A 22,349-nucleotide genomic window follows, 5' to 3' on the forward strand; every position below is an offset into this window, starting at 1 on the left:
ATATGTTTTTGTATCCGATTCGCCAGAATTTTATTGAGGATTTTTGCAACTAGGTTCATTAGAGATATTGGTCTGTAGTTTTCTTTCTTTGAAGTGTCTTTGTCTGGTTTAGGTATCAGGGTGATGTTGGCCTCATAGAATGAATTTGGAAGTTCTCCCTCCTTTTCTATTTCCTGAAGTAGCTTGAAAAGTATTGGTATTAGTTCTTCTTTAAAGGTTTTGTAAAATTCTGCTGTATACCCATCGGGACCTGGGCTTTTCTTAGTTGGTAGTCTTTTGATGGTTTCTTCTATCTCCTCAATTGATATTGGTCTGTTTAGGTTTTCTATATCCTCCTGACTCAATCTGGGCAGATCATATGACTTAAGAAATTTATCTATGCCTTCACTATCTTCTAATTTATTGGAGTATAAGGATTCAAAATAGTTTTTGATTATCTTCTGTATTTCTGAAGTGTCTGTTGTGATATTGCCTTTTTCATCCCGTATGCTAGTAATTTGAGTTCTCTCTCTTCTTCTCTTCACTAGCATCGCTAAGGGTCTGTCGATTTTGTTTATTTTTTCAAAGAACCAACTTTTAGTTTTGTCAATTTTTTCAATTGTTTCTTTTGTTTCGATTTCATTAATTTCAGCTCTGATTTTAATTATTTCTTGCCTTCTACTTCTTTTGCTGTTGTTTTGCTCTTCTTTTTCAAGGATTTTGAGATGAAGTATGAGATCATTTATTTGTTGGTTTTTTCTTTTTTTAAGGAATGAACTCCAAGCAATGAATTTTCCTCTTAGAACTGCTTTCAATGTGTCCCATAGATTCCGATATGTTGTGTCTGTGTTTTCATTTATCTCTAAGAATTTTTTAATTTCCTCCTTGATGTCTTCTATAACCCATTGATCATTCAGTAACCTATTGTTCATTCTCCAATTGATGTATGCTTTTTCCTTCCTTCTTTTATCGTTGATTTTCAGTTTCATTCCATTATGATCAGATAAGATGCATGGTAATATCTCTACTCCTTTATATTGTCTAAGAGTTGCCCTGTGACATAATATATGATCTATTTTTGAGAAGGATCCATGTGCTGCTGAGAAAAAAGTGTAACTGCTTGATGTTGGGTGGTATACTCTATATATGTCAATTAGGTCTAGGTTATTAATAGTGTTATTGAGTTCTATAGTTTCCTTATTCAACTTTTGTTTGGAAGATCTGTCCAGTGGCGAGAGAGGTGTGTTGAAGTCTCCCATGATTATGGTGTGGTGGTCTATTAGACTCTTGAACTTGAGAAGAGTTTGTTTGACGAACATAGCTGCACCATTGTTTGGGGCATAAATATTTATGATTGTTATGTCTTGTTGGTGTATGGTTCCCTTAAGCAGTATGTAGTGTCCCTCTTTATCTCTTTTGATTAACTTTGGCTTGAAATCTATTTTATTTGATATGAGTATGGACACGCCTGCTTGTTTCCGAAGTCCATATGAGTGATATGATTTTTCCCAACCTTTCACCTTCAGCCTATGTATGTCTTTTCCTATCAAATGCGTCTCCTGTAGGCAGCATATTGTTGGGTCTTGTTTTGTGATCCATTCTACTAGCCTGTGTCTCTTAATTGGTGAGTTTAAGCCATTAACATTTAGGGTTATTATTGAGATATGGGTTGTTCTTCCAGCCATATTTGTTTATTTCTGTTACTAAACATTGTTTGTTTTCCTCTTTGATTGTTTCCCCCCCCCCTTTACTGTTCTCCCTCCCACTGTTGGTTTTCATTGTTATTTTCCATTTCCTCTTCCTGTAATACTTTGGCTAGGATGTTTTGAAGAGATGGTTTTCTAGCTGCGAATTCTTTAAACTTTTGTTTATCGTGGAAGGTTTTAATTTCATTCTCCATCCTGAAGCTTAATTTCGCTGGATACACAATTCTTGGTTGGAACCCATTATCTTTCAGTGTTTGAAATATGTTATTCCAGGATCTTCTAGCTTTCAGAGTCTGTGTTGAAAGATCAGCTGTTATCCTGATTGGCTTGCCCCTAAATGTAATCTGCTTCCTTTCTCTTGTAGCTTTTAAAATTCTCTCCTTATTCTGTATGTTGGGCATCTTCATTATAATGTGTCTAGGTGTGGATCTCTTATGATTTTGCACATTCGGCGTCCTGTAGGCTTCTAGGATTTGGGATTCTGTCTCATTCTTCAAGTCTGGGAAGTTTTCTTGTATTATTTCATTGAATAGACTGCTCATTCCTTTGGTTTGGAGCTCTGTACCTTCCTGTATCCCAATGACTCTTAAGTTTGGTCTCTTAATGTTATCCCATATTTCTTGGATGTTCTGCTCATGGTTTCTTAACAGTCTTGCTGAGCTGTCTATGTTCTTTTCAAGTTGAAATACTTTGTCTTCATTGTCTGATGTTCTATCTTCTAAGTGTTCTACTCTGTTGGTAGTATTCTCCATTGAGTTTTTAAGTTGGTTTATTGCTTCCTGCATTTCTAGGATTTCTGATTGCTTGTTTTTTATAACCTCTATCTCCCTGTATAGTTGATCCTTTGCTTTCTGGATTTGTTTGCGTAATTCGTTGTCGAAGTGATCTTTCATTGTCTGATTTTGCTGTTTAATGTCTTCCTTGATACTCCAGATCATCTGAAGCATGTATATCCTGAATTCTTTATCTGACATTCCATCTGCTGCAGCTGTTACCTCTTCTAAAGTTGCGTTGACCTGCATTGCTTGTGGTCCTTTCTTTCCTTGTCTTTTCATACTGCTTGCGTATCTTTCCTGCAGGTGCGGGCGGCGGCTCTGCTCTCTCCTTATTCCAATTGGGGTGTCGTGGCTACCACGCCGGCAGGTCACTGGGCCTGTTCTGGGAGCTGGTGGCGGCTCTGTTCTGCCCCTACTCCAATTGGGGTGACGTGTCTGTCGTACCAGCAGGCCACTGGGCCTGTCCTGCTGGTCGGTCGCAGATCTGCCCACCTTTCGGGCACGAGTGGAGGCTCTGCTTTGCCCCTACTCCAACTGGGGTGTCGTGACTACCCCGCCTGCAGGATGCTGGGTCTGTTCCTGGCAAGGGAGGCGACTCTGCTCTGTCACTACTCCAATTAGGGTGGTGTTTGTACCCCGCCGGCAGGCTCCTGGGCCTGATCCGCCGGTCTGTTGTAGGTCTGCCTACCTTGAAGGCGCGGGCGGCGGATCTGCCCTGCCCCTCCTACCACGCCTGCGGACCCCTGGGCCTGATCTGCAGGTTGATCACTGGTCTGCTCACCCTGCGGGCACGGGTGGCGGTTCCGCTCCACCCCCACTCCAATTGGGGTCACGTGACCACCACACCGGCAGGGCCTGATCTGGGCGTGGGATAAGGATCTGCTCTGCCCCTACTCGAGTTGGGGTGACGTGTGTACCACACTGGCAGGCCACTGGGCCTGACCCGCCAGGCTGTCACAGGTCTGTTTACCTTGCAAGCGCGAAGGGCGGCTCTGCCCTGCCCCTCCTACCACGCCCATGTACTACTGGGTCGTGGGTCTGCCCACCTGGCGGGTGTGGGTGGCGGCTCCGCTCCGCCCCCTCTCCAATTGGGGTCACGCGGTCACCACGCTGGCGAGCCGCTGGGCCTGCTCCGGGGGCTGGCGGCGGCCCGGCTCCTTCCCTCTGGCTCGAGGACAAATTGAGGAGACTCGGGTGACTGAGCCTCACCCCCCTTACCAGGAGACCAACTGCTTATGTCACCGCTGGTATTGATGAAGATCTCTCCTCCACTGCTTTCTGCTGACATCAGATCTCTGCCATGTTGGTATCCTATGCGAATGGCAGCATTTCGTTCCCCTTGCCAGGCAACCCAAGCAATGGGTGAGTCCTGACCTGCCCTCAGCAGGACCCGGACCGAGACACAGTTTCCGCGGGCTCCTAGCCCCGGTCCAGGGAAGTTCCGGGAGCCGGAACTCGGCCGCTCCGTGCTCGGTGTAAGCTCCTATAAGTGTAGGCTCCAAGAAGCAGCCCCCGCGGGCTCAGTTCCGGGAGCCGGAATTCGGCCGCTTAGTGTTTGGTGTATGCTCTGATAGTAGCAGGGTCCAAGAAGCAGCCTCCGCGGGCTCCGCAGCCCGGAGCCAGGGCGGTTCTGGGACGGTTCCGGGAGCCGGGACTCGGCCGCCCCGCGCTCCGTGTTCACTCCGATAAGATCAGATTTTAAGAAGCCCCCAGGCGCTGAACCCTAGCAATCTGTCTGCAAGCCGCAGGCGAATTGCAGCCTGAAATTACCTGTTCTATGGCTGAATGAGCTGCGGTCAGTCAAAAACAGGTGTGGTGACGTCAGTTTACCAACATGGTGGCTGCTGGCCTCCTCTGTGGTCTGACCGGTGTGGAGAACCGAGATGGACCGCTTCCTTCCCCGTCTCGAACCCAGAATTCAGCCCTGAGTGCGGTGCTTGCGCGTCTGGCAGAAACTGCAGCGCTGTAACCCTGCGTCTCTATCCCAGCGCGCCTTGCAGACTCTAGCCGCGGGGCGATTTGCTGAATAAGCAGTGTTACCCTCCGTGCGACAAACCTCTCGCGTTTGAGTCCCCGTAGCCGATCCTCATGCGATGGAAATCCTTCCTCCAGGTTCCGGCGCACCCCACTATTGCTGGAAATTCCTAACAAGATATCCTTTAGCCGTCCTGACTTGTCATACTCCCACACAGTGAAGCAGCACACGGGGGTAATGCACTCCCCTCGCCGCCATCTTCCTACTAGCATCAACCTTTTTTCAGGAGCACAACCATGTGCAGAATAATTTACAGTGTATATTTTGTACTTGACCCAGAAGAGGATAATACTCTGTTACCTAAAAAGAATCAGAATCTACTAGAAGATGATAAGGTAGCAGTAAACGAAAACAGCACAACCAATAATACTTCTGAATATTTAAGGATATCTTTTTGATATCAACTATAGTTGGTCTTTTAGGGAATCCCTATGCTTGTAGAAAAATTATCATAAACAATAACAATATTCTGATGCTTTAATTTCCTTTTGCTAAAAATCAATGTTTAAAAATTAGTTTACAAGAAGTTTTATAGAAAATAAAGAAATAGAGAAGTTAATGAATGGGTATCCCATCCAGAGGTTATGTCTCCACAGTAATCTCTGCAGAGGAAGCACAGGGGATGGGAGAGTGGGGTTGGGGAAGGAGCTGACAGGTAGGTGAGAAAAGGCTGGTAGAAAAGAGGATTGACATGAAGGAGAACTTCTGGAGGAAAAGCCCAAAAGAGAAATGAGACAATACACAGAGCAGCAGAAGACATTCTTTGAGAAGATAGGAGAAGTTAACAGAGTGTTTGGAAGAGATTCTTCAACAGCAGATGGAGGGAAGGAGGCAAAGATTACTCTGTCAAATATCATTCCCTGGTAAGATTGTGACACATAAACTTCTTTTTAAAAAGGGAAATAAAAGAAAACCTTATTCTGTAGACAATATGACTTTGATTTCTGATCAGCAAGAAAGGATTTGCAGTAACTCCCATAGTAGCTTTTCAGAGACATCACGGTTTCTTACCTCCTGAAACACATCTCCGAGCAACCTCCCAAAGGATGAGTCCAAAACTGTACATATCAGCCATGATGTAAGACTGAAAGTGGTTTCTATTCAAGCTCTCATCCAACACCTCTGGAGGCATGTAGCGCTTGGTGCCAACACGAGTGTTGGGTGGTATGTCAACTTCATTTGTATCACTAAGGAAAGAATAAAGCAGAGTGTTATCAATAGCAAAGAGGACCCTCAAATGACAGTTTGAAGTGATGGCTTTAAATAGGGCTGTAGTAGATGGTGGGAAAAGAAAACCTTTTGGGGAATAAAAAATATTTCTTTGAAAAATAATTCTTGCCAGAAGTTACAGCAAATGCTCACAGGTAAAAACCAAATGCAGATGAGACTAAATCAGCATGAAACTATAACAGAAAAAACTGCATTACCACTAGATCAAATTTAGACTCTAACCCACTGCTAAATATCTAATAATTAAAGTTTTTAAATACTTTATATTTTAATAGTTTTGCTATTATAATTGGTATGTGCACATAACAACTTGGTTTGTTTAAGACAGTTGTGTGTGTGTGTATGTGTGTGTGTGTGTGTGTGTGTAGTGTAGTACTAGGGTTTGATCTCAGGGCTCTGCGTGCTAGGGTAAGCCCTCTCCCACTGAGCCACACCTCCAGTCTGAGAGAATTATTATTTTTTTAAGCCAGGTGTCATGAGGATTTTTGATGTCACAGATGATCAATACCAAACTTACGGAAACACTAGCAGGTTTGGGGAAAACAACAACACCTGGGTTTGATCTTATTGCTTCATTATCTACTAAAACATAAAGCATGTGGCATCATTTGGGAAAATGTAAAGTACAGCATATGTCGCTCTGTAGCTCTCAAATGGTTTGCATTCACTAAAACATAACTGTAAAGGTTTTTAATAAACCTTCTGAAATTCACTTCTAGATAAAATCTATTCCAAGAGATAAAAACTATTCCCAAAGACACGTCACCAATATACTCACCAGATTTCTTATGGTTTTCTAGGAGTAACAAAGAACCTATCTTCATAAAATGAAAATTAAGATATAAATTTGTTAAACAGCAGGTATCCCTTATCATCTTACATTGTCTTACATTTAAGACAAACAGGTCTTAATGTACTGGGTTCTTTCCTAAGACTAGGAAGAGATGCTAAAACATTAATTTTCAGATGAGTACAGTAGAAAAAAGGGAGCAGGAGGAGGGGAAGGAGAGGTGCTGGGGGCTGAATTAGAACAAGATATATTCCATGCTCTTATAATCATGTCCAAACGGATTCTACTGTCCTGGATAACTAAAAAGAACCAATAAAAACATTAACATTCAGTAGTTACAACATAATACTAAAGAAAAATTTGTCTGTGTATCGAAATAGTAAATAAGGGAGGAAAGTGTGCCAAGAGGAGACTTAATGACAAACTGGGAAAATGTCAGCTGAAAAGACACTGCACCAGCTCCACCCCCAGTTACCAGGAGAAGAACTTCTCTCCGGCTCTACCTGCCCACACCTCTCATGTGAGCATACAGCAGGTATTTCATTAATATGTTTCTGAATGTATTATAATTTATCACTTTTAATCACTAGAATGGTGGCCCTAGGTAAGGAAACCCGGGTTCAAGCAGAAAAAATAAACAGGGGTTTGCAAATGAAAAGAAAATGGTTAAAGGCTTTAATATAAACCAGAACATGTCCTGAGAAAGCCATCTAAGAATAGTCTTAAAGCAGGCATTTGCAAAGGTCAAAGTTATATTCTGACCACAGTGGATAAAGATCTTGGCAATTACACTCCCTTCCAACTCTTAGCTCCTTCATGTTTATTTGGACTTGAGAAGTCAGGAAGTGGCAATGGAAAGTGTGATATGGAGACATCTGCTGGAGAACAGAAAAGTAACTTCTACCTAGGGAAAGAATCAGGATGGGTGATGGTGAGACTATATGTAGTTATCTCTCTCTTTTTTTTTTTTTCCTTCAAACACTGCAAAAACATATAATTAAGAATTCTGGTCAAATGCAATAAAAGCTAGTTCCTTCCACCAGTCACAAAATCTCAGCATGGCCATTCCTCCTCTTCTTCCTCCCCCATACCTGGTGTTTTTCCAAATAGAATTTGAATAATATCCTCCCTAAATAAATATCTTCCCTGGTAGTATTTGAATAAATAATCATTTCCAATGTAAGATTATGAATTCCTTCAAGCCCCCAATATCTGTCATCATCATTTGATAGTTCCCTAAAGAGGGGAGGTAGCCCCAGTCCACCTCCACTCATGGTGTCTCTTGCACATGTAGGAAAACAGTATACTTGAAATGAAAGAAGGAAAAGGCCTGTTTATGGCCATCTTTGCTATGGATAATTTAAAAAGAAAGGCTATACAAAGACCATGAAATGAGAGGTTATCAATATCCAGGAAAATAAATAGAATTTCACTGAGCAAATTAATTTTGTAAAGAATTACTACTGACCTCATGGTAAACGCCTTTAGCACTACATTTAAACAAACGTGTTAATTTTAAATAATTCATGTCTGATATTACGAAGTAGCAGACTCTCTAAGACATAAAGCTCTGCCCTTCTTCCCTCAGGCATGTATCTATGCTTGAAAGTAATTAAACTGCATTTCTTAGGTTTTTCAGTAACATCACTTTACCTATTCTCAAATAATTGCAGAGAAAATGTGACCCTGTATTAATTTTCAAGGCCAAAATTAGAAATTAAAATGATTTAATACGGGGGCATCAAGAATTAAAAGAACACAAAAAGAAAGTAGAGTCAGCTTGGGTAAGACATTTAACAGAGTATAGTGTGACAGAAGAAAAGGCCCAGGGGAAAGAAAAGGCCAGGGTGCCTTCAGCCCACTCCAGCTCCTTTCCCACGGAGGAGTGTGGAGCAGTCAGAAAGCAGGATGGCAGGACATTGATCACAGAAGAGGTACAAAGGCAGAGAAAATAACCACACACCCACAAAGTAATAGTTCTATGCACTCTAGTAGCCACACACATTTGTAGTCAGATTAGAAATCTGTACAGCCGAAAGATAAACAGGAATTGGTTCCTTCTGGGAGGGACAGAAGGGACTGACATAGGGAAGGGAATGACCCCAGCAGTGCACTCTCTCATGCCTACACCTGGTGACTGGCCCAGCATACCTCCAGCACAGCACAGGGGGGCTATGGTGCATGGTCACCACAGGTGTCGGTGTTATGGCCAGAGGGACATCTGGGACTGCAGAAAGCCTGGAAGTGCAGCAGCCACTCAGGACCCTAAGCAGGTGGGAGAACAAACCATGAGCACCCACAGGACATGCCTTAGGTGCTTAGTCACCAGGCCCTGGGTAAAGGGAAGCCAAAGATTTGAGTTTGGAGATAGGGAATAAAGGGAAATTTAAAAGTACAAAGCATCAGTATGAGTTGTATTTTATACTGAATGATTCTCATTAAACTTCCAGATTAGAAGTGTTATATAAAGGGAGACGCCTCTGCTCAGTTCAGCACACAGCACATCCCTATAGCACCATTCCCTGAGGAAAGAGCTTCATGAAGGTCTTAAGCAGAGCCCACATGACAACAGAGGCCATCACAGGAGCAGAGTGCTTAGCTGGGAGGAGCAGGCTCCTCCTCATGATACCTTACCTGAAACAGGGAGGGGAAAGGGGAACTGGGGGGATAAGAAGGTCATAGAGAAAGACAGGAGAAGTAAATAATGTATACCTTTAATAATCTAAAACTTTAGAAGAACATGTGAAACAAGGCTGGGTGAGAAGACCTTGTGTGTGACTTACTAGAAATACCCTCCCCCAAAGTGTGAAAGAGTCTTAGAAGCTTACAGCAGGGCTGTGCTCTTTCCTTCGTGTTTCCCGAAGCACCCTGTCAATGGCCGTGGAACTGATTTGCTCACTTAAACTCTGCCCATTCTGATGCTCACCAATGAGACTTTTCCGTAGCATTTTTCATTGGGTTCAATGCTGCTGTGATTAAATTCTGAGAAATCTCCGGGTTTCTTAGAAATAGAACTTTGGAACTAAAAATTCTCTGGCTGCAGAAACCTGGGGAGGAGTGCTGAGGCTGCCACTAATGAGTTTAGTTCTGTGACATCTGCGAGTCATTTAGCCATGTCACTTTTTTAAAAAACAACCTAGTAAGTACAGAAACCAAGGCAGTGCAGAAAATAATGACATCAGAAGGACTCAGGAAATTCAGTCCCTGCTGGGCTGGGCCACCCATCTCTTTACACTTGGACAACTTGACAATCATCTGCTGAGAGATATCTGTGTGACAGCCTAGTCTTCACTATAGATTTTCTATTTAAAATTTAATACCTGAGAGGGCCTGAGTCAGGATTTATTTTCCTGCTAAGAAAATATTTTATTCTGACATGGAAGCACCAGAGGGGATGCTTGATTCTCCAGAGTAAAACATTAAAAACTGTGTAAATTCCTTCACGTCTCATTGTTTTCTCTCCCCAGGAGAGATCCAGGGTAATGGTGATATCTGCCAGGGCATCCCCTGAATTAAATCTGAGCTGAGCAGGATATGCATCAGCACTTAGGTCATTGTCAAAAGAGTGCAGGAAGAACTGAACACAGGGCAAAACAGTTCTAGGAGCAGGAAATGTCGTAAGGCACCATTGGCTCTCTTTGGACTCTCCACTTTCCTGGGAACCTCCAGAAATGACTGAAGAAACTAAGAGACCACTTGCCATAACGGAGACATTGGAATATAGACTGTTTTCATAGGAAGTTCGCATATGAAGTCTGAAAATTCAGCACTGGATTTGCTATGACTCTATTTGCAATAAAATGTTCTAAATATCTGTACATGTACACATACACAAAATACAAAAGTAAAAAAAAAAAAAACAATAGAAACCAAAGGGACATATAAAGAAAGGCTTAAAATTTAGGCCACAAACTGGAGGTGCAAACTTTGAGATGTAGGAAATAATATGAACAGGACCTTTGAAATGATCAAATGTAAGCTCCAATTAATGGAAGAAGAAACTGAGGTTTAGAAATGTGAATGAGCCCCGCTAATCTTTAGCTATATGAATCTGTGTAACATCTGAGTCAGGGCCACATCTCTCTCCTCCCTTGATGAACTAGCCACTAAATGCCAAATAAATCTCTGAATTGTCCCTTAAAGTAGTTCCCCTCCACTTCCTACAATCAAGGTCTACATAAAATTTGAGAGACCATTCAGTTCATTCCCCTTATGTTAAGCAAAACTAAGTTTCAGAAACATAATAGATACTCTGTTTGTTTGAAGATTAGGTATCAGTTAACTTGCTATTGCCTACATTTATTGATTTAAAACAAAATAACAATACTTATAATAATGGGTAACGTGTTATACCATATTAAATTGGAAAAACATTAATAAATTTTGGCATAGATCCTGCTCTCAAGATGCCCAATGACTAGTGGGAGAGATGAGGCATGTAACAAAATAATTATAATACCAGGCAGACAAGGGCCAGGAAATTACTACAGGAGGACAGAAGATAACATCATTATTTCTAAGTGGGGGTGAATAAAGTAGCTTAGAGGCACCTCTGAGATTAAAGTACATGGAGAAGCAGAGTCATTTCAAGCCAGGGAATGTGTAACCAAATACCAGGCAGTAGTAAGCATGGGGAATTATAAGGAGAAACTGCAAGCAACTCAGTTCTGTAAAAGTATATAAATTGGAGTCTGTAGAATATAAAACCAGGAAGGTGGATTTAATGCATAATGTATAGGATCTCTGGAGCTAGAGAAAGGTGTTTCTTCTTCATTCTGTGGTCCATATGGAATCACTCATTTATCTATTAAATAAAAATTATAAGCAACACCTTATAATGGAAGGTACTTGGATAGAAATTTGAAAAAATATATGTTATCTTTCTTCAAAGGGATTACTCTCTATTGGGAGGGACAGATAAATAGTCAACGATCACTATAAAACAGAGTGAGAAGTATCATAACAGGTGCAGGGTCACCCTGGAGGTATACAAGAAGATGAACTAAAAATAAGACTTGTATGAGAATAGCAACAGAAGATATCTCTAAGGAAGAAACTGAAGACCAGCAGTAGTTCTGATGGAGGAGGGGATATGAGTATTCAGATAATAAAAGCATTTAAAAAAAATAAACTTGGGATATGAACATATAAAGGGTTCAGAACAAAGACAGCAAAAGTAAATAGTGTGCTATGAATAGGACTCACCAATAGTCCAGGATCAGTAAAGAAAGAGAGGCCACTGTAACCAAGGGACTTTACGTATTAACCCAAAGCCACAGGAAACTGTGAAATTATGATAATGTCCAAAATTATACTCCAAGAAAATAATGTCCAAAATTATACTCCAAGCATGCATAAAAGATTGAATAGTGGAAAGACAAAGAGGAAATAACTGCAAAATGCTTTACTCCTGAGTCTAGAAAATTGGTGTTGAGGGCCCAAGCTGGCCAGGGACAAGTGGGAATTTCATGAAGACAGAATTTATTTGTTAGAAAAACAAAAAGTTTGGGAACAAAAGAAGATGTTAGATATCCTAGGTTTAGGATGGTTCGGCAAAACTAAGAACTAGAAGAAAGAACAAGAAATCACAGAGGTGGAAAGTATTTAAAAAGCAGGTAAGAGACCCAGTGGGAGAGAGAAGAGGGAACATACAGTAAAAAGTGTCATGAAAAGAGGAGGAGGGGAAAGGCTTGGGTGCTATGGACAGTGGGATGGGAAGGGGATGCGGCCACCTGGTGACAAAGACAAATGGTTGTCTCACTAAAGAAGTGTCAGGAGGGGATGAAACAGAAGCCACATTATATGACATTAAAAATTACTAGGCTGGGAAAGCAGATTACCCTTTGTACCTCTATGGAGAAATTTAACAGAGGAAGGAGGGAAAGGTTAGTAATGTGAAGAATGCCATGGTGTGTGCATGTGTGTGTGTCACTTGAAAAGGGCTACAGGTCATTAAAAAGAACTCAGAAGGAAGAGGGGATGTAATAATCTTTATTGGCAGGAGATTCATATTTCTAACTTAAATCTATAGCCCGAAGCATTTCCTTTGTTTTTAAAGATCAGGAACTTTAATTTGTCATGTTTAAATGGTAAAGACCTTCTATGTTTGGGGTTCATTATTAAATCACACTGCAGCCTTTACTTCCAGGTGGAAATACCAACTCATCCGTCCTTTCTTGTGAATTTTATTTTCCAAAATTTTCATCATTCCATGGCTTTCCCTCGAATCTAAACTGAGCTTTCAAAAAGGCAGGTAGGTATATGATGGTTCTTCTACGCCAGTGGTACCCAAACTCATCTTGGCTGTTTTGTTTTCAGAACAGAGGAACCATTCCTCTAATTAAATCATCCTGGAAAAAAAAAAAAGGAGCCTTTCCACTTAAAATAAAGTCCCAACTGGGCCCATCTGCTCTACATTGTGTAGACCAACCAGCCCAAAGGGGGTCTGAAAACCACTTTTAATATACCCCGGTTTATGTGCCCAAGTGTTATATTCATCATTTAAACTACAGTAGAATAGTGCTGAATACTGGGTGTATTATATAAGTTTCTAATATTTCTTATTAAACACTCATGCAAGTTATCTTCCTATTCTCCATTAAAAAATTAAAAATCAAAACAAAACAGGGCCTTTCTCATTATATAACTGATAGCTCTTTCCTTAAACTTTTTCCTATTTACAAATGTTACACAGAATTCTGACAACAGATTCCCAGGCATTAGCTACCTCTTTTCCACAGAAGAGAGGTTCATAACAGTTGCAAATCTAACATCAACAGTTTCTAAGCCAGGTCCCTGATAAGCACAGAAATGAGGAGTGATATTTTTGCCCTCAAAGAAAAGCTGGTATTAATGAAATGCCTCACCTACTAAATATCCTACAAACACTGAGCTACAGAGTGAATAATATTTTAAAATGATAGAAAACAATCATAAAAAGCACATTTGTTCACATTGATACTAACCTAATAAATTTAACAGCCAGGCCCAGGTCAGCTATGCAGCAAGTTCCATTTTTCTTCACCAGGATGTTCTTACTTTTCAGATCTCGGTGTGCAATCGCTGGTTTGCCTTGAGTACTGAAGATTTCTGTGTGTAAATGACATAAGCCACTGACAGAAGAGTAGGCTAACTTCAACATGGATTTAGTGTCTAGGGTGGTGGACTTTAGGTAATCATAAAGGGAACCGTTTTCATGATAGTCTGTGATGAGGTATAGCTGGGTCCAGGACCCAGTCCCTTTGATATCTGCAGCAATGAACCCTAAAAGGAAAAGAGACAAAAAAGATTGGAGGTGTTTTCTCAATAAAATTTAGAATAATTCACAGTCTCAAATATGATTCTTTATCCAGAGATGTCGTTTTTTTTAGCATTTCACTAAGTTTTCCGATCATGTCTGTGGTGGTATTAAATTACAAATAACAATCAGACACACTTGAAATTGTAGAGATGAAGAATGATTAAAAGTTTACGTTGGAAAACATGACTCCTTTCTGATCAGTAGATGACATTTAAATTCCTTTATGATGTTAAAGTGACATGAACAACATTGTTTACAAAACCCAGTCTTGAGTTAAGATACACACCGCACTGATCAGTTTGCATTCACCCTTCCGTGATGCAGGCAGATCACGTCTGGCCTAATAGAAAGTCAATCAATTCTTATCATAAATTCTTGACATAAATAAACCCTGCAGATAAAATGCCCATAATTTTTGACATTTAAAAAAATACATGCTCCTTCAAATCCTAAGAAATTCTGGTGTTGCGTTTGTATCTCCAGTTTCTGAAGGAAAAACATTTGAGAGCATTCCAAGTTCAGCCTGCCATCCATTCACAGGAGTGTCTTGGTCATTCCGCCTGTAAGGCCTCCCACTAGAAGCTGTGGTCTTGGGCCAATGCCAAGAAGAAAAGCTCTACTCATCTATACATTTCATAGCAAATGTACACAGACTTTCATAGGCAGATGTTGCCGGAAAGACCAAGGGAAGCAGAAAACCCTGAGCACCGCTGTATAGACTTACCCAAAATGTTTTCATGCCTCATCAACACTGTCTGATAGATTTCTGTCTCTCTGAACCAGCTGGCTTCCTCTGTGGTGAAGAACACTTTCACAGCTACCTTTTCGCCACGCCACTTTCCCATCCAAACTTCCCCATAGCGACCTTTTCCAATCTGTTTCACCATCTGAATCTGCTTAGCTATAGTCCTTTGGACCTGTGAAATCCCAAAACACTCTTGTTAGTGTATTCATGGCACTACAGATTTGTTTAATGTTTTTTTTTTCTTCCAGAGAAGAAACGATTAGTGCATGTAAAATATATGTAGTCAGGATTTTTCTTTATATAGATGAGTTATTTGTATTTATTTATTAATTTATACTATTCCCTTTTAAACCTATTTGAGATGGTTATGGATTCTGAATGCTCAACATATTGCCTCCAAATTATTAAATATTTCATTCCTCTTATTGTAATGTTTACAGAGGGAAAAAAAGTGAATGGGTTCGAAGCTAATGGCAAAACAGAATATTTTGACTTCCCCACTATACTGGGTTCCTGGCTTCTCTGAAGGAACTCTTGCCAACGTATAACAATCACAGATACATTAAGATGAAACAAAATTATATTGTTGGGCACATGAGGAAAAAAAAGGAAGAAAAAAGGGAAGAAAGAAAAAGGAATAGAAAGAAGGGAGGGAACTGAGACCAAAGCAAGGAACAATATACATTAAACATACAGAAGAGCCAGACTGCTGTCTGGCAGAGAATAATACCAGTGCTGGGATCCAGAATCTAAACACTGATTTTTTTTTTAAGGTTATTTTATTTATTTATATATGACAGCATAATGCATCACAATTCTTATTACACATAGGGAGAACAATTTTTCATATCTCTGATTGTATACAAAGTATAAGACCTCAAACATTTGTTAAAACTAAGGGGACTTAACTCTAGTGTCAGGGGCCACCTTGTTCAGGAGCTATGCACACACCTTTACTTAAGTCCTCAGTAGAGAAGTACTGGAGTGGTATTGCCCCCTGCAATGCAACTGGACTTTACCTCTACTCTGATAATAAAGGTGTAGCTCTAGGAATGGGCATTACCTGATGGGGTTCAATTACACCCATCTGCTTGTTGTAATCCCACCCTTCTGCCCTTTTTTTGGATAGACTGTTCCATAGATTCGCTCCCTCCATTAATAACATCTGGGTTTGAGGTGTGCTCCCTCTCTCTCTTGCCTGCCTTGCCTCCTTAGTGGGAGCTGGATCAGAGGGGCCGTCCCGGAACCCAAAGAAAAAGGTAATTCTCTGTCTGTGTGTCATTATTTTGTGCCAGCCCAGTTCTCCTGGAGTGACCCTGACCCATTTAGTCATGTGCCAGGGCAATTCTAGGACTTCGGCATTAAGCTAAAACCATGGAACAGTACTAAATTTGATCTAGGTGGGGCACATGTCATGGCTCTTGGCGAAAAATGAACATAAATCCTCTCTAGAGGAAATCAAATGCCGAATACTTTTCACTCCACAGTCATGGTGGGATCATAGTATTTTGAAGAAACTCTTGTGATCACATAACTTGACTGTAATACACTGTTGGACTCACAATAGAGAAAACTTCCAAGGTGGGTGGGGAGGAAGAGAACAACAGGGGAAAAAAAAAGAGGAGAAGAGGAAAAGGGAGAGAAGATCCAACAGAATGAATTCCTTAAAACAGAAGACAAAAGGAAACAGCCACTGTGAGTCCATATTAACACAGCAAATGAATTTAACTCAGTCAGCTAACCTATTATAATTTTCAGATGCAGAATTCCAACTAACTAAATGAAGTGTTTAAGAAACAGAACAACAAATGAAAAATAAGCAAACAAGAAGAGATTATTGAAAATTACACTTTTGAAATAGAATAGTTAATTGTCACAATTAAAAATGCAAAACAGACAGGCAAAGCAGCAGATTAAAGAGAAACGTTAATGAGAGAAAACTAACGAGCTGAAGAGAAAGTTATTTAACAAGCTATAAGACAGCTCCGAAAAATTTTAAAGAATGCAGTAGAGCAAAGAAAAAGAAAATAAAAGTGAAATCAAAGTTAAATGTCCCTGTACACATAATCTTTCTCCAATCGATACTTACAAAAGGATATTTTAAGAAAACCGATATTAATGGTTCCATAACTGGAAGGCCTAAACACCTCTGGTAATTTACATAATCTATAAAACATTCATAAAGAATCCAAAGAACTCTAGTAAAATCTGATCAGAAAACTACAATGTACTCATGTACAGATATGTTTTATATTGAGTAAAAACCTAATTTTCCATTTTGTTTTTGCAGTTTTAACTCTGTACAATAACAATGAACAGCCCAAATAATCCAAATAACCTCACCTCACATTCAGCAGATCAGCAGCCTTAATTCCCCTTTGTCTTTTATCATAACAGATCCTAAGGATTAGGGTATGGAAATGGGGGGAGGCATTATTCCACCTACCACAGATGTCTACAACAGGGATCAGTTCTTGGTGTTTTTTTTTTTTTTTTTTCATAAGGTATTTTATCAATTCAAAAGGTAATGTTATTCATTCCCCAAACCATTATTGGCACTGATAACAAACTGAAAGCTTTTTGGGAAAAGTCTGTTTCTTTAAAAGAATTTAAAATAAGAGAATTACTGATATACTATAAAGCCATGAAGCCAAATGGAAATAAGCAAGCAAGTATGTACACACAAGCAGTCGCCCTCCATTTAGCAGCCAAATGTGTTATGCAAGGAAACCTTTGGTATACCTCCATCCCCAAACCGTTTGACAGGAGCTTCAAGAGCACTGAGCAGCTGGGAGCCAAATACATAAGCAGTTTAATTACTCACTTGACAGGAAACTTGCCACATCTATTAAAGAGAGATTGTACTCGATTTATAGATGTTACAAAACATTGCGTATGTAAATCTGTGACTATTCCCTAACATAAACAGTTCTGCATCTGCTTCTTTTCTAGTGATAATACATCTTCTTTAATGAAAGTACTGACAGCATTGGCAAAGCCTGATAAACTAGGACCAACTTATCTTCAAGATAATAAATTAACATTCAGGAATTTAAAATGCACTTATATTTTGGGATTATAACATCTAAGGGCATGAAAATATAACTTGAAAATTTTAAAAACTAATTTGAGTTTTTATTTGATTTAGCAAATATTTCTGGTCTTTTTGTACTTACATTTTCATTCTATATTATATTGGTAGACATCAATATTTGAAAGTTGGGTGTACAGATAAAATATCTTGCTGTAGTTTAGATCTTAAGTGCCCCTCAAAGGTCAATTTGGTGCTATTGGGAGGAGGTGGAAACTTTTAACCGATGAGGCCTACTGAGAGGAACTGAGATCATTGGAAGTGTGCCTTCAGAGGGGATTGTGGAGCATGGACTCTTCTTTTCTCTCTTTTACTTCCTGACCATGAGATGGGCAGTTCAGGCTCTCCTGTCATGATGTGCTACCACAAGCCTGAAGTAACAGGGCTAACTGACTGAAATCTCTAAAATGTGAACCAAGAGAAACCTTTTCTGTTTACAAGTTGATTTCATCTTACATATAAATCAGAGTAACTGTGATTCTAAAAAAGAATTATTTCATGTGCACTGGATACAAGTGAATGTATAAGGATTTGTAAAGAGCTATAACTATTCCAGGATTAGCATCTTATTTAATGATCTGATAGTGTCTAATGTTTAAATCCATGTACCATATGGACGGCCAAAAATACGTATCTGTTAATAATGTTGCCTACTCTCTCCTGTGTCTCTAAATGAGCAACACACACACACAAACACACACACACCACCCCTCTACAAACAAATATGTGGCTTAAAATACTTCACTTAATAAGGCTGTGTTAATAATATGTATGGGAAAGATTTTCACAAGACTCCTCACTAAAGAGCTTTAATGTTCAGTTAGAAAAATTACCTTGTGCTCTTTACAAAATCAAAAAAATAGAATGTAAGTATCAATAAGTTATTACTTATTAAATACATACTATATGTATGTTAAATAATATGCCAGGAATTGTGATGTGTGTGTGTGAATACATGTGCATCACACATAAAGAACAGAAACATACACTATCTTAATTCTTTCAAAAACTCTGATATTCCTTCTCTTTAAGGAAGAAAGAAATAGGTATTTTATGTTAAAAAAAAGGAGAGGACCCCAAATTAAAGGATATAAAGTCATCTGGTAAACATTAGGTCCACATATGTGTTAAGGCATGAATTTTTCTTCCATTAATGAGATAAACAACAAATCTATACTAAGGTGAGATATTCATTTACACAATAATATATGGACAAAAGACCATATACTTCAGCATATTTTAATCTGAAAAACCAAATCCTAAAACCAGATATTAAAGTTGTAATGCTGAGACTTTATTTGTTTATTTTTTTTTTTTTACTGACAGGATTTTATAGAACCCTCCTTCCTTATTTCTCCTATCAAATGCATTTCTTTGACTTATTGAACATTTGCTTCCTATCTTCCAAAGGTTAAAAGCACAGATTTTAGGTTCAAATCCTGACTGGGTCCCATCATTCTAGGTTTAAATCCTTACTTTTTCACACACCAATTAGTTGGTCTATTTCTGTTGTATCCCCTGATGTGAAATGCAAGGATATAGTTCTAGTACATTCATGTGCTGTTTATCAAGGTTTTGGTCAATGACAGACTGCATATGTAATGATGATTCCATAAGACAATGAATTTGATTACTGATGGAAGAGCTTGCTTAGTTTGTATAAGAACACTCTGTAATGTTCATACAGTGATATCATCTAGTGATGCATTCCTCACAATCTGTCCCTGTCATTAAGTGACACTTAGCTCTATTACATCACAGGATTAGAATGAAGATTAAATTGGAATATATGTAAAGGCCATTGTCTAGACTAGACAACCCAGGCAATGTGGCTTGAGGATTTGTATGCCTAATAATTGTATGATATAAGGAAAATGTCATTATTCTGGTATCTTGATTATAGAAACAGTATCCTTATAGACTGCCAAAGTAGGAACCGAAAGCTTTCTAAAACAAATGACTGAGCAGCCCCTTAATGAATCAGACATTCTACTGGGGATTCAAAGTGAATAAAATATAATCTCCACCTTCAAACAGGACCCAGGTCACCAAAACACACAGATACATTAACATTAATTGTAACCTTATTTTAAGCAGCCATATTAGTATTAAAAGGAAAATATTATGATAAAAGTCAAAATAAATTGGCTCATTCTTGGGTAACTGATAAGTTGTGAGAGATAAAATGTGAAGTAGGCCTTGGCCATAAGTTGGAGGAATGTTCCATAAAGAGCTTATATTTGTGAAGATGTGGACATACCTGGTTTTCAAGAAGTAATTACAGAAAGGTCATTGTGTTAAAAAAAAATGATAGTTATCGACAAAAACAAATTTCAAGTACAGGTCAAAGAAAAATAAAAATATATTGCTTTATATATGGAGAATTTACATGGGTGGCAAGATGATGTTTATCTTCCTTAAATGCAGAGATTTTTCATATATAAAATACTAACATAATCTGCTCTAGTGCCATCCATTTCCCTGCAAATTCCATGATTTTGTCATTTTTTAGTGCTGCGTAATACTCCATGGTGTATAAATGCCACATTTTTTTTATCCATTCATCTATTGAAGGGCATCTGGGTTGGTAGAGGATAGGAAAGGTAGCAGAATACAACAGTTACTAATAGGGCATTATGTAAAAATGTGGATGTGTAACCGATGTGATTCTGCAATCTGTATTTGGGGTAAAATTGGGAGTTCATAACCAACTTGAATCTAATGTATGAAATATGATATGTCAAGAGCTTTATAATGTTTTGAACAACCAATAAAAAAAATTAAAAAAAATAAAATAAAATACTAACAAATAAAAATGTTCTTTCTCTTTGGGTGTAGTAGAAATTATATGAAATGTAGAGCTGGAAGTTCTTAATTCAGGTTTCAGCTCCACCAAATTCTGAATGTCTGATCACTGGTCTCAGCTTTCTTATCTGTAAATTTCAGTTAATAATGACGTATACACACATATATCATTATGATATATATGTATATGTATATATATTAAAACAATGGCATATGTACACATATATATCACTATGATATATATATATATATATTAAAATGATGTGGTGGTTTCGAAAGCACTATATACATAGAAATATTAGTTATTTTATTAACAGATTTCCTCCTTTTATGTTAGAGGACAAAGGAAATATTTTCATTGCTCAAAGGTTAAAAATGTCTATGAAGTATTTTGTTCATGATAGTACAACTTTTCAAATATCTGTAGTTTGTTTTTATTAGTGATATGTCTGAAAGATACTGCACTCTTAATTTAGATGATACTGGCACAAATGTAATAGCTTTTTAATTTTTTTTTTTGGTAGATGAACACAATACCATTATTTTATTCATTTTTTTTTTTTTAATGTGGAGCTGAGGATCAAACCCAGTGCCTCACACATGCTAGGCAAGCACTCTAATACTGACCTACCACCCCATCCTGAAATGGAGTTGTTGTTTTGTTTTGTTTTGTTTTGTTTTTACTTTACCATTTTATTCATATTCCCTTTTGAGTAGAACAGTCATTTAAAAAATTATTTAATTCTTTTTTTGGATAGTGGGTAAAAGTGGGTTTTTTCCTTTCTAGTATAGTAAATGCATGATAATTAAAATACCAATTGCAATAATATTTGTAGTGGCTTGCAAAATTTTAATTTTATTTACTTTGAATTACATAAAGAACTGTCAAGAAAATTCTTCCACCTCTTTTGTAACTGAAACTTGCCATGAATCTGTGCATATCTGTGTATAGGCTGTTTCTGTTTGTGGTAATAATAATGCATACCAGAATTTCCACTTTGAACTTGGACCATTAAAGAGAATTTTCTTAAAAAAAAAGAAAGAAAGAAAGAAAGAAAGAAAGAAAGAAATTAATTACTCAAAGGTGAAGTTAGAGTTCAGGATGCAGTTAGGGAAGGGAGGTAGGAGAGGGTGGGCAGGCAGGCTGAGCTTAGGTGCAATGGGTATCAAGCCAAGAAAGAAGACCCAGGAGCAGCACTGGGTATTATAATGTCATATCCAGGGAAAGAACCTAGCAGGATCAAAGATTTTAGAAGGCTGAAAGAGCTCCATAAGTTATTTTCTGCCTGGTCTCAAAATTATTACTCATAGTAGTAAATCAAAGGCCATCAGATGAGTAAGGTAAATAAGATATCCAAAGTCAGAACCAGATCATTCCTCAGGAGAATTATTTATATCATGAATCCCAACTATCTTTCTTCATGGTTCATAAAAGAATCAAATATTTTTCTCATTAAAGCAAGTGCCTGGAATTTGGTATATATATATGCTTGTCCAGGCTGGCAGTACTCACCATTGGAAAATTAAACCTCTCCTGAATGGAAAAGCTAAGATCTCAACTTGAAACATGAACTCTGTGGCTGAAATGCAGCCTTCTTCCTTTGTAGAAGTGCTCAGATCCCAATTGGTTGTAATACTTTTGCCTTCAGTAGCCAGGCCAAAGTGCTGTAATGCTATCCTCAATGAAAACAGAGGGAAGATGGTCCCATGTTTAATGATTTCTAATCTGCTCTGTATCAGAAAGATGTCTGAGGGTCTAGGTTGTAACCATACACTTTCATTAAAAAACAATCACCTTACCCTCAATATGTCAAAATGTTATCAGGAAGCCCTGCATCTGAAATCTGATGTCCAATCGACTGCCTAAAGCGTTCTCCTTCTCCACTGTCCTA

The 22,349-nt window shown here is 38.7% G+C and overlaps 1 protein-coding gene across 8 annotated transcripts in view; it reads right to left on the bottom strand.

The window, feature by feature from the left end:
- Nucleotides 1-22,349, bottom strand: part of Bmpr1b (bone morphogenetic protein receptor type 1B) — a 376,549-nt gene that overhangs the window by 10,729 nt on the left and 343,471 nt on the right. For all 8 annotated transcript variants that reach the window (XM_046459181.2, XM_046459183.2, XM_058583843.1 and 5 more), the window contains 3 exons: nt 14,541-14,733; nt 13,482-13,779; nt 5,508-5,683 (listed from right to left, as the gene is read on the bottom strand). In XM_046459181.2, the coding sequence (XP_046315137.1) occupies nt 5,508-5,683; nt 13,482-13,779; nt 14,541-14,733 (667 nt within the window). The remainder of the gene's footprint in view (nt 1-5,507; nt 5,684-13,481; nt 13,780-14,540; nt 14,734-22,349) is intronic.

Source organism: Marmota monax, unplaced genomic scaffold (assembly GCF_021218885.2).
Source record: "Marmota monax isolate L192 unplaced genomic scaffold, Marmota_monax_Labrador192_F-V1.1 WCK01_AAM20220418_F8-fsc00002, whole genome shotgun sequence".
Taxonomy (NCBI): Eukaryota; Metazoa; Chordata; class Mammalia; order Rodentia; family Sciuridae; genus Marmota; species Marmota monax.